A 12,856-nucleotide genomic window follows, 5' to 3' on the forward strand; every position below is an offset into this window, starting at 1 on the left:
ACGGAGTTTGGAAGAGTATGTGATAGGCGTAAGTTATGTGTCAATGTTGGGAAGAGTAAGGTGATGAAGTGTTCACGTGATGGAGTGGGCATGACGTTAGAAATCAGGTTGCGTGGACAGGTGCTGGAAGAAGTTGAAAGCGTTAGGTACTTGGGTTGTGATGTGGCTGCAGTTGGTGGAATGGAGTGTGGGGTATTGCACAGAGTGAATCAAGGAAGCAAAGTTTTGGGTGCTCTGAGGAGAGGGATGAACAACAAGAGTATGAGTATGGATGTTAAGAGGGGACTGTATAAGAGTGTGAATGTGCCGACTGTGTTGTATGGTGGAGAGACTTGGAGCCTGAACGAAGATTTAAGAAGGAAGTTGAATGTTTTTGAGATGAAATGTTTGAGTACTATGTTAGGAGTGACAAGATTGGATAGACTGAGAAATGAAATTGTGAGAGACAGAACTGGAGTAGTCGTGGAACTGAGCAAGCGTGTTGATAAGAGAGTACTCGGTTGGTTTGGACACATGGAGAGGATGGATGAGGAGCGAATGTTGAAGAGGATCTACAGAGCAGATGTCAATGGAAGTAGACCAAGAGGAAGGCCGCGATTGACGTGGATGGGTGGTGTTATGAGTGCACTGCAGGAAAGAGGTCTAAATATAATGGAAGCTAGAGCTCTTGTTGGTGATAGAAAGGAGTGGAGAGGTGTTGTGAAAGGATAGTGGGATTGTGGACGCGTTCTTAAGGATGGGCTGGGCACTCGTATGATGCGGCACGGGTAAACCAGTGAAAGCTGTCGGGCCCTGCTGTTGAACAAAAGAGTGTGTTGTGTCACCCTGACCCGAGTGACATGGCCGCTTTCTGGTGTCCCGTTTCATCTGGAGGGACGAAAGCATGACCAACTTGGGTGCTGAGGTGCCTAACTTGTTTGGGTGTTTGGGCAATTGGGTTGGCCATGGTCCAAAAAATTTTGTGTGTTTTGGTTTTGTTATTTATTTCCCTTTTATTTTCTTTCTTATTTTATGTGTTTGTCTTGCTGTCGGTCACCCCTCTTGAGGGATATGACCAAGGTAGATAGATAGATAGGTAGATAGCACTGTAACAATAGCCCAACGAAAAGTAGCGCAATATTATGACAGCAACAAAAAATCCCAAATAAGTTGCACGATTTACATTTTCACAGTTTTGTGTGCTTGTTTAGGGTGTTTAAGAAACTGTCCGAGCCTGTTTGTCCTTGTTTTAGAAGGCCCGTAGTGCCTCCCAGATGGCAGCAGGTCAAAGAGGTGGTGGATGGGGTAAGAAGAGTCCCTTATAATGTTGACGGCCCTGCTGTGGTTATCATAAGCCGGAAATGTCCTCCAGACTAGGCAGAGAGTAGCCAATGATCTTCTGGGCTGTCTTGATTACTTAGAACAGTGCTGTGAAAAGGTATTTATCTGTATATCCCTTAATCCCAAGATATCTCAAAGTGCTGTACAGACTAAAGGTTTGCATCATGTTAATTTTGTTAAATGCTGTGCCATTTTTACAACAGAACAAATCTTTCCAGAGAATGTTTCTCCAAAAGTTGAGGATAAACAAGATGCTTTTGGGAAAATGTGAAATGACTCTGTTTTTTTGTGACAGCAGTTGTTTTCTCTAGGAACTCTATTCCACCAGACGCCACTTTTGGCCAGTGTCTTTTAAACGGATAAGTCATGAACATTGAACTCAAGTGAGGCAGATGAGGCCTGACGTTCCTTGGATGTTTTTTCAGGTTCTTTTGTTACCTCCTGAATGAGCCGTCTTTGCAAACTGGGAGTAACCTTAGTTACTGGACCAATCCTGGGAAGGTTTTCCACTTTTTCCATTTTTCTCCATTTGTAAATAATAGCTCTAACCGTGGTTTGCTAGAGCCTGACTGCCTTGATTCACCACCGGTGGTGGCAATCAATTTTGTGTATGCCCTTTGGAATTTAACTCAGCTTTCCCAAAACTGTGGTTGGTCAAAGTTACTTTGTGATTTAACAAAGGGAGCAATTACCTTCTTTTGTGCGACAATAAATGGTGGCAATGATTCCAAACTGCATTTTGTATTTCTTTCGGTTGTCTCTGTGTGATATTAAAACTGGTTTGATGATCTGAAACATTTGAGTGATAAATATGTAAAAAAGGCAGAATTTAGGAAGGTGGCAAATACTTGTTCACGGCACTGTAAACAAATGCAGCTCAATATGGCCAGTAATCATCACAAAATAGAAAAAAAACATCAAGACTTAGACTGCCCGCCAATGCTTAGAATTTTATGAGCGCTCCATTCTGCAGCCAGAAAAGGCAGCAGACCGCGCTGAAAATTGTTGACAGTGGATTAAATGTCGTCGCCCCGGGCAACCTAAGAGGGCGAGCTGGACATCAGTGATCCCTACAGTTTGACTCATTTCCAGACTCGATACTCAGACAGCTAATATTTTTGTGTTCAAAACTAAACCTTCTGAAGCTAAAGGACTTTTTCTCAACGCAAGCGCTCAATGCTGTGGCTATAGAAAGAGAATTCCTTTACTTCACATGCAATTGAGAGTAATATGCCTTGCCCCATTTCATATACATGTGAAAATGCACATTGGTCTCAGGTTCTATAGACTGAATTTTTGCTAGAGAGTAAAGTTGAAAAAAAAAAAAAAAACATTCCCGGCACCATTTTTTTAAGCTTACAGTTAATCATAATGATACCTAAATTGACAGTATAAAGTTTTATTTATCATTTGTGGTCTTTGTTTTGCAGTATTTTGAGGATTTTATTTTTTAACTTGTTTTCTTTTGCACATGACGTCATGTTGCCTTCCCTGGCAGAATTACAGACATGATAAGACGGCAGAAGCACCCAGGCCATCAGCACTTGAATGAGGATTTGAGGTCAAGACAAAAATCAATAACCATGAAAGAAAAACCTAACCACCAATTTTTACGATGGTGATTATTGCTAGTCAGTGGGCAGGGTTCTAAACCCGATATGGATTTTTTTACCTTTTGATGACAGAAAATGGCGATGTTTATCTGCAAATCAAACGAAGAGACTGATGTGTCCAAGGCACAAGACTGGCCGCCCTCAAGTATTCCAGGATTTGCAGCGAACATTTTTTACATTTGATGCATTTCCGAGCAATTTCAAGAAGGTACGATTGACGTCAAAGGCACGCAATTTAATCGTCTAATACAACAACAACAATATGACAAATAAGCTAGAACTAACTACCTATGTAAGCGTCTTGCCGTTGCCATCTCTTACTCAGTAAAGGAGCTGCTTTAACTGTGATTAACCAGTGATTTAAAACAGTTATCTTCTGAACATCACATGTATTGAAAACTGTTATGTGCTGAATAATAAAGCTTATTACACCAAAATAAACTGTCAAATTATCTACGAATAAAACAAATATTCAGAAAATAAAAAGGCCTTTTCGCCAAAGTACCGTGATTTCGCAACCATAGGGCGCACCGTGTGAAAGGGTGCAGTCTCTGTAGCCGTTTTTTTCTGCAGTCAACACAACAGAAGGCCCAATGCACGACAGGGCGCGGGTGCCCTCTTCTGTGATAGGCGGCGTGAGAACACTACAGACAAGCATACAAGGGTGCATCAAACATCAAGACTAACCTCCCTGGAAATGTTCAATTTTTATTTCTTCTGCTAGAATTGCTGCTCTTAGCAAAAGGGTGACCGTCGAAACACTTCTCCCACTCGTTCTTTGCTCAATGATCCACTGCTCAAGTCTTTCCTCCAATTCAGGCCACCTCGTCTTATTTTTGCGAAAGCTCAGCTGTATCTTTTTTGCTTGTTGGAGTTTGTCTTTTCAGCTTTCTCCACTTGCGAAACATCGATTCATTAATCTTCAACTCCTTTTGCAGCTACTCCATTCCCATGCTTTTCCGTGTAGGTGATTAGGTTAGTTAAAATGTGCTTCATAGGCATTTCTTTTTGCCATGTTTACAAGTTCTGCATAATTCATGTACCTGTTTTTAATATACACGCCCACACCTTCCCTTTTTGCGGTGACAATCACACCTCACCTTTTATTGGTGACGCCAACTTTAAGCAGCCTCATGCAGTCCTCAGCTACGTCCCCTGTCTCACATGACTCACAGAGTGCAATTTGAAGAAAATCTGAGACTTTTATGTACGACTTAAGGTTGTGAATATCGATCTATCTATCTACGCTGGTCATATCCCTTGAGAGGGGTGACTGACAGAAAGACAAACATACACACAAAAATAAAGAAAAGAAAAAAGGAAAAAAGTAGCAAAAAACACAAAATTGACCATGGCCAACACAAATGCCCAAACACCCAAACAAGTTAAGCACCTCGGCTCCCAAGTTTGTCATGCTTTCGTCCCTTCAGATGAAATGGGACACAAGAAAGCGGCCATGTCACTTGGGTCAGAATGACACAACACACTAACCTGTTGAGCAGGGCCCGACAGCTTTAACTGGTTTACCCCTGCCTTATACAGGTGCCCTGCCCATCCCTTAGAACGCGTCCAAACATCCCACTATCCTTTCACAACACCTCCTCACTCATTCCTATCACCAACAAGAGCTCTAGCTTCCTACTACATTTAGGACTCTTTCCTGCAGTGCACTCATAACACCATCCATTCACATCAATCACGGCCTTCCTCTTAGTCTCCTTCCATTTACATCTGCTGTGTATATCTTCTTCAACATTCGCTCCTCATCCATCCTCTCCATGTGTCCAAACCAACCGAGTCCTCTCTTATCCAAATGCTTGCTCAGTTCCACTACTACTCCAGTTCAGTCTCTTACAATTTCATTGATCATTCTATCCAATCTTGTCACTCCCAACATACTCCTCAAACGCTTCATCTCAAAAACATTTAATTTCCATCTCAAATCTGCGTTCAAGCTCCAAGTCTCTGCACCATACAACACAGACGGCACAATCACACTCTCATACAGTCCTCTCTTAATATCCATACTCATACTCTTGTTACTCATCACTCTCCTCAAAGCACCCAAAACCTTGCATTCACCTCTCTCACCACACCATCCAAGTAAACTTTAAACAGCCATGGCGACATCACACACACCTGTCTCACACCAGTCAACACAGGGAACCTCTCACTTATCTCACTTCCCACTCTTTCACATGCTCTGCTGTTCGCATAAAAACTCTTCAATGCTTCCAACAACTTTCCACCTACTTCATGTATTACAATCACCTGCCACAACACCTCTCTATCCACTCTGTCATACGCCTTTTCCAAGTCCATGAAAGCCAAACAAACATCCTTACCTTTTGCAAAAACATTTTCAGACACCTGTCATACTGCAAACACCTGCTCCACACATCCTCTTTCTTTCCTGAAACCATTCTGCTGCTCCATGACCACCTCATTTGTTCTTCCTCTCACTCTCTTAATCAAGACTCTTCCATACAGCTTACCTGGCACAGACAACGAACTGATACCTCTCAAATTGCTACATTCGTACTTATCACCTTTTCCCCTATACAATCACACCATATATGCACTACACCAATCAAAAGTAAATATTTTCAACAAGCTCAAAAGTGATTTCTATACAAGGTACAAGTACCGCATGCTTTGCTGGTCTATTACTTTCCCTCAAAAATTTAGATATAAGTCGTTTTAATAACGTTTGAACGCGGAGGACATTTCACGCTCGGGGTGCATTTTTTTGCACAACGAAGCACAGCAATGCTTACCAGCTTCGAAGAACTGGTAAACATCCAGACTTTTATAAGCTTTTAGATCCGCAATGGTGTATGGGGATACTCCATTTACAATATTGTGGTGCAGCTCGTGTGGACTAAAGTCAGGCAGAATGGAGGATTCGGTTAAATGTGAGAATATGTCAGAAGAAAGACTGTATAGGTCCGTAGCTAGTAGAGCTGCACGATTAATCTAAATCGAATTGATGTGACGTAGTGGGATAGTGTAGCCGCAAACTACTGCGTTTTTTTCAAGGATTCATAGTCCCAGTTTGTTATTTGATTGACAGAGTGTTCGGCCACCAAAAATTGTCACATTTCGTAGCTTAATAGCGAATGTTTTTAATGGCACTAGCCAAAAAAAAAAACAGGCAGTGTGCCCGACTTTGATAAGCTGGTGTAAGCGTAGTTAAGCAGCCGGGCGCACGAGTGGCCACCAAAACAAACGCCACAGCTCGAAGCATTAATGGCTCGATACATTGAAAATAAATTCATTTATCAAATCAGACTCAGAGGAAAGACAGAAAAGCGCAAGGAAAAGCTGATCACCAGCGGGTGCTCCCTGGATCTTTATTGCGTCCGGGAATTGACGTCGGAAGGGAAAGCTAAAATCAAGGCTATCAACTCTTAAGCCACCACTGCTGTACGTGGCTAGCCACAAGCGCCAGATCCATTCCCCATAAAGCGGACGACTTGGAGCTACTACTTGTGGAAAACCGCTACATTTGTGACTCTTTTTTCATCACAAAGACCTTGCAGAAGTCGTGGGGACCCCAATCTAACGTGTAGCTTGTCAGGCTCTTAATTGTTTTCTTACACTGAAAGGAATAGCCCTTCACTTTCGTTGTCCTTTTGTATAACGACAATAAATACCATTTATTCAACTGCAATTCTATTTTTACATCTCGAGTTGATATTTTGTTGCAGTCGTATACTCTCTGTCTCTAAGTACGCCATCTCAAGTTATGTTTGCATGTCACTATGTTTATGTTCTTCCCTAAAAAAAAATATCACAGATAATGCACTTTACCTTTAAAATCGGAAATGGCACTGCATATGCTGTTGAAAAGCAAAGCTTTTTTGTTGTTGTTGTCTACTCTTTAGTGACCTCACCCACTGTTTACTGTCGTCCGTCATTGTGTCGTCACATGGTTAGGTCACGTGTGGGCAAAAGGTGTGAAAATGCATATTGGTCCCAGGTTTTATGGACTAGATTGTTGCTTAAGAGTAAGTCAAGTCATTCATGTCATATTTATTTGTATAGCCCTTCATCACAAGGAACCTCAAAGGGCTGCACAGACCACAGATTATTGCAAAGCAAACTAAACCATCCCCTGATCTAAAACCTACATGAGGGCAAGGAAAAACTCAAAACCTCAACATGAGGAAAATGAAGAAACCTTGAGAAGGGAACGCACATTAGGTAATCCCTCTTTCAGGATGACCAGGCTGCAACTGATGTTTAAACAGTTAAAACAGTTTAAACAGTTCCAGGGAGGTTGCAGGTCGAATCTCAGTGGGCAGAGCATTCCACAGCACCGGAGCCCGAAATGAGAATGCTCTCGAGGTAAAAAAAAAAAAAAAAAAAAATGAATTCCTGGGACCATTTCTTTTAAGCTTGAATTATAATGTCACTTAAATTGGCGGTAAAGTTTTTCTTATCATTTTTGATTTTGGTTTTGCAGTAATTTTGAGATTTGATTTTTTATCTGTTTGCCTTGTTTTACCATATTTTTATTTTGTTTTTCTAGAAAGTAATAATAAACAAATAATACTTGGAATGAAGAAAAGTCTGCCAGTGAAATTGTGTGATTTTATAAAAAAATATATACATATATTAAAATCTAGGAGCACGGCGGTGCAGTGGTTAGCACATGTGCGGCACAATTCTGAGGTCATGGGTTCAAATCCACTGCCCAAAGATGGGCTGGGCTCCAGCACCCCCGCGACCTGTACTGAGGATAAGTGGTGCAGATAATGGATATCAAAATCTGCCTAATTATGTGCAAGAATTTTACTTGATTTGCTTTATTTTATTAATTTTGCAATGCAGTTTTATAATGGCTTCATCAAACAACTGTATTAAATATTTCCCAGTACTATAGTACCTCATGAGTAAATATCCATCCATCCATTATCTGCAACGCTTATTCTTAGAAGGGTCGCGGAGGTACTGGGGAGCATCCCAGCTATCTTTGGGCAGTGGGCAGGGGACACCCCGAACTTGTTGCCAGCCAGTCGCAGGGCACACAGGGACAGAAAATTCGCCCGCTCATTTACACCCAGGGACAACCTGGACCGGCCAATTAACCTGACATGCATGTTTTGGGAATGTGGGAGGAAACCGGAGTGCCCGGAGGAAACCCACGCAAGCACGGGGAGAACATGCAAACTCCAGACAAGAGGTTCCATCTCATGACCTCAGAATTGGGCTGCACAAGGGCTAACCACTGCGCCGCCGTGCTGCCCCATGAGCAAATAATTATCATATAAAATATCCTATCAAGGATAAAATAATAATAATCTGCGGCCACCTACTGATATGGATGCATGTAACAATTACTCGTTCAAATATATTGATTTTGCCTTATTTCTGAAATCAATCTTTACGATTCATTTTCATTGCTCAGCAGCCCAGAAACAAGTGTCTTGATGAAAATCTTATTGTATTAAATTATCAAATCATGATTAGCAAAACTTAAATGCATGTTCTTCAAAACCTTCAAATGACAACATATCATTTTCAGAGAATTTATGTAAAGAAATGTAATGTAAACAAGAGTCAGCCCTGAAAAAAAGAAGTTAAAAATGTCTTACTTTGGTTTTCATGATAGCGGCGCAGCAGCTAATGCCTCTTGGGATGTTTTTTTATTTTTCCTTTTCCCACGTTCCATACTTTTAGATTAGGCAAGCCTGCAAGTACTACCATGTGAATATTTGTCAGTTATCTTAACGTTTTTATTTATCTTGTTTCTCTTTTAAGTCTTTGATGACATTTTCATTCGGGTGTGCCACGTCTAATCTTGTAATAAACAATGTTCACTATGTGGTCAATGATAAATAAGACAATCGTAATTATTTTAAATGGAAAATTTAAGTCACTCCTTCTGATGTTACAATAATTAACACTTTTTCATGATAAAAAGTTTGAAGGTTACCAAATACGTGATTTTAAAAAGGGAGAATGAAAATCAGAGGGGATCAAGTCAGTCATTTCTGATTACTGTCATGCAACTGTCAACATGCTCCCATGCAAATCGTTCAATAATTATTCTGCTGCAAAGTAACCCCCAACCCACCCCAGGCAAAAAAAAGAAAAGAAAAAAAAAACGTTTTTTTGATCCCTCCGCTCATAATTTAGCAATTGGAGGATGGGTGTGCAGGGAAAGTTTGTTTTTCTCTGAGCAGGTAATTAAAGTCTTAAACACAAGTGGGGTGAAGCATGAGATCCTTAATGATTAACACAAGCCTTGAAGTTACATTTTTCTGCAAAATAATGGAGGAAAAAAAGCTTACCTGTGAGGCTTTCTCTAAGCTGCCAGCATCTGAGATAATGTGCTCTGCAAGTATAGACCACATTTGGAGAGTTGAAGATATTTGATGCAAATGGGACTTAGTCATTGATAAAGATACATTTCTGTCTTGGTTTTTTTTGTTTTTATGGGGAATATTTATCACTTAAAGATGGATTTGTATAGCAATATTAAATTCAGGTGGTACAGTAACCCCCAGGGTACAGTTGACCCCACTTTACGACGTTTTCATTACATGGTGTGGGGTAATATGTTCCTCGACTCACAGCATTTTGTCCACAATACCAGGTCAACATGCATGCTCAAATTGTATAACATTCAAACTTTGACGTGTTTGTGCATATGATACGTTCCTTCTCTAGGATGCATGTCTGTGGTTTGATCGATGTCATCATGAAAAATGCAGATTTCCTATTAGCTGAACTTTCTCCCACAATACCTTCTGTCATGTCCTGCACGGTTGTCATGGCGCCAAGCTGGCCCCTCCCCTCTACACCGGCTGAGACGCATTGGACTGATTGCTCTTGGAGTACTTAAGCGCGCTCCTTTGTACTGTGTGTTGCTGGAACGTTTGTTAAACCTGGTTAAACTCCATGAAACTTCTGTTAAAACCTGTTAAATGCCTAATTCTGTGAATCTGCCCGTGTTTGATCCTGTTTTGTTTTTGGTCTGATCCGTTTGTTTGTTTTATACAACTTTTCTTTTGTTTGGATCTCTAATTCACTCTGCGACCATCGATCCGCGGATCGAGTGTGCACACCCTCCTCATCCTTCCCCCAATAAATTGTGAGTATGTCTACGCGAATGGGTCCTTTTTTCCTGTTTCCCGCTCCGCTTTGTGACACCTTCTCTCTCTTAATTCAGTTAAGAATCTTGTGTGCTTCATAAAGACTGCAAATTGGCGGTGCAATAGTGTATTTTCTTTCCTGTACTTAATCACTAGTGAGATATATGAGAGGTTCCCTGTGTTGACTGGTGTGAGACAGGTGTGTGTGATGTCGCCATGGCTGTTTAATGTTTACTTGGATGGTGTGGTGAGAGAGGGGGAATGCAAGAGTATTTGGCAGAGGTGTAGAGATGATGGATAACAGTGGAACGGTGTGGCAGGTAAGTCAGATTGGTAATCGAGTTTGGAAGAGTGTGTGAGAGTTCAATGCTCCCTCTAATTTTCCACGGGTCTGAGCATTCACACAAAGTCGGTGAGCAACGCTTTAAACAACAGTGGGCAACCATAATCCTAAATGTGGCAAGATAATTAATTATCAAACATGTCCAAAACTTGACATCAAGTTACATTTTGCTGAATTTCTGGCTATGCAAAATTATTTTTCTCCTTTGAATGAATTGACTCGTTTATTACTATTGCAAAGGTTGTGCGGTCTACAAAACGTTTGTTCTTACAATTCTTTCACAAGATATCCATTTCTTTTTATTTCCTGATATATTTTGTCGCATAATATTAAAATTTTGGGGGGCTTATTTAGTCGGCTGTAAGATACAGAACTGTACTTAATCACATTTTTTAGTGCAAGTAAAATGTTTGCAAGAAGATTCACTTGATATAATTGGAAATTATTTGAATGCAACGCAAACTTTTTCTTCTTTTTTCCGTGTTTTTTTCTCCTTTTTTTTAAATTCTCATTATGTTTATTTTTTCCGAGCTGTTTTTTTATTTTTGTTCTCTATTTACTTTTTTCTTACATTTCTTTCTTTTCTTTTTTTCTGACTTTTTTTCTAAATTCTTCCTTCTTTTTTTCTCAGCTTTTCACTACATTTTCATTTTGGTATTTTTTCTTTTTTATTCTATTCCCCCTTCCTTTAAGTCATTTTGTGCATAATTTTACATAAAATTTGGTCATGTTGGGATTAAAGAAACAACGTGCAGACCGGTTCCTTTTAGTGAGCCGAGCCGAAGAAGCCGGTTCTCGACAAACTCTACTAACTTTACTCAACTTCGTTCTACTTCGACTCGACTTCAAAATACCGCATTTAGGACACAACGTCAGGGGAACCTGTGTATTTTTACCTTCATGCACTGTAACTTTGACTTAAGTCGCTTCTCAATTAGTAATTTTGAGCCCACATTTTTGTGCTCTGGCTAAATTTTCTTGTGCGCAGAGAATGCGCGAGCAGTGCGCAATTGCGCACGCGCGCAGATTAGAGGGAACACTGGATATGTGTGAATGTTGGCAAGCGTAAGGTGATGAAGTGTTCTCGTGATGGAGTGGGCCTGGTGTGGAAAATTAGGTTGAATGGACAGGTGCTGGAAGAAGTTGAAAGCTTTAGGTACTTGGGTTATGATGTGGCTGCAGTTGGTGGAATGGAGTGTGAGGTATTATACAGAGTAAATCAAGGAAGCAAGGTTTTGGGTGCTCTGAGGAGAGTGATGGGCAAAAGAGTATGAGTATGGATGTTAAAAGGGGACTGTATGACAGTCTGATAGTGCCGACTGTTTTGTGTGGTGCAGAGACTTGGAGCCTGAATGCAGATTTGAGAGGGAAATTTAATATTTTTGAGACGAAGTGTTTGAGGAGTATGTTAGGAATGACAAGATTGGATAGATTGAGAAATGAAATTGTGCGAGACAGAACTGGAGTAGTCGTGGAACTGAGCAAGAGTGTGGATAAGAGAATACTCGGTTGGTTTGTACACATGGAGAGGATGGATGAGGAGCAAATGTTGAAGAGGATCTATAGAGCAGAAGTAAATGGAAGAAGACCAAGAGGAAGGCCGCCATTGACGTGGATGGATAGTGTTATGAGTGCACTGCAGGAAAGAGGTGTAAATATAAAGGAAGCTAGATATCTTGTTGGTGATAGGAAGGAATGGAGAGGTGTTGTGAAAGGATAGTGGGATTGTGGACGCGTTCTAAAGGATGGGCAGGGGTAAACCAGGGAAAGCTGTCCGGCCCTGCTGTTGAACAGAAGAGTGTGGTTTCTCACCCTGACCTGATTGACACGGCCGCCTCCTTGTGTCCCGTTTCATCTGGAGGGACGAAAGCATTTGGGTTGGCCATGGTCCAAAAATGTTTGTGTGTGTTTTTGCTATTTCTTTCCCCTTTTTTTTCACCCTTTTATTTTCCTTTTTTTTGTATGTTTGTATTGCTGTCTGTCACCCCTCTTGAGGGATATGACCAAGGTAGATAGAGAGATAGAATAGAACTTCGTTTTTGATGGGCAGGGGGGGGGCAAAAAAACTTTACATGCCAATCAATCAATCAATCATATAATTGTATATTACATATTACAATTGGTTGGGGTGTGTGACGGAAAATGTTTGAGAAGCACTGCTGTATAGAAATTTCACTTCGCAATCCCCATTTCAGAATGGATTAATGTCAGAGGAAAATAAGAAAAATGTCTATCAATAAATTTATCATTCCATTATCTGCACCACTTATCCTCAGTAACGTGCTGGAGCCCATCCCAGGCCGCAGTGTGCAGGGGATATCCTGAACTGGCTGTCAACCAGTCGCAGGGCACACAGGGACAGACAACTATCATGCTCATTCACACCTAGGGACAATATCTATCTATCTATCTATCTATCTATCTATCTATCCATCTACCCTGGTCATATCCCTCAAGAGGGGTGACCGACAGCAGGA

The 12,856-nt window shown here is 40.9% G+C and overlaps 1 protein-coding gene across 1 annotated transcript in view; it reads right to left on the reverse strand.

Moving 5' to 3' along the window:
* The window catches only part of b3glcta (beta 3-glucosyltransferase a), a 103,004-nt gene that overhangs the window by 89,071 nt on the left and 1,077 nt on the right, over positions 1–12,856 (reverse strand). The window contains exons 2-3 of the mRNA XM_088345855.1: positions 12,192–12,234; positions 9,233–9,276 (exon numbers count right to left, since the gene is read on the reverse strand). Of these exons, the coding sequence (XP_088201981.1) occupies positions 9,233–9,276; positions 12,192–12,234 (87 nt within the window). The remainder of the gene's footprint in view (positions 1–9,232; positions 9,277–12,191; positions 12,235–12,856) is intronic.

Source organism: Urocampus carinirostris, chromosome 10, assembly GCF_059441175.1.
Source record: "Urocampus carinirostris isolate Australia breed hairy pipefish chromosome 10, RoL_Ucar_1.0, whole genome shotgun sequence".
NCBI lineage: Eukaryota > Metazoa > Chordata > Actinopteri > Syngnathiformes > Syngnathidae > Urocampus > Urocampus carinirostris.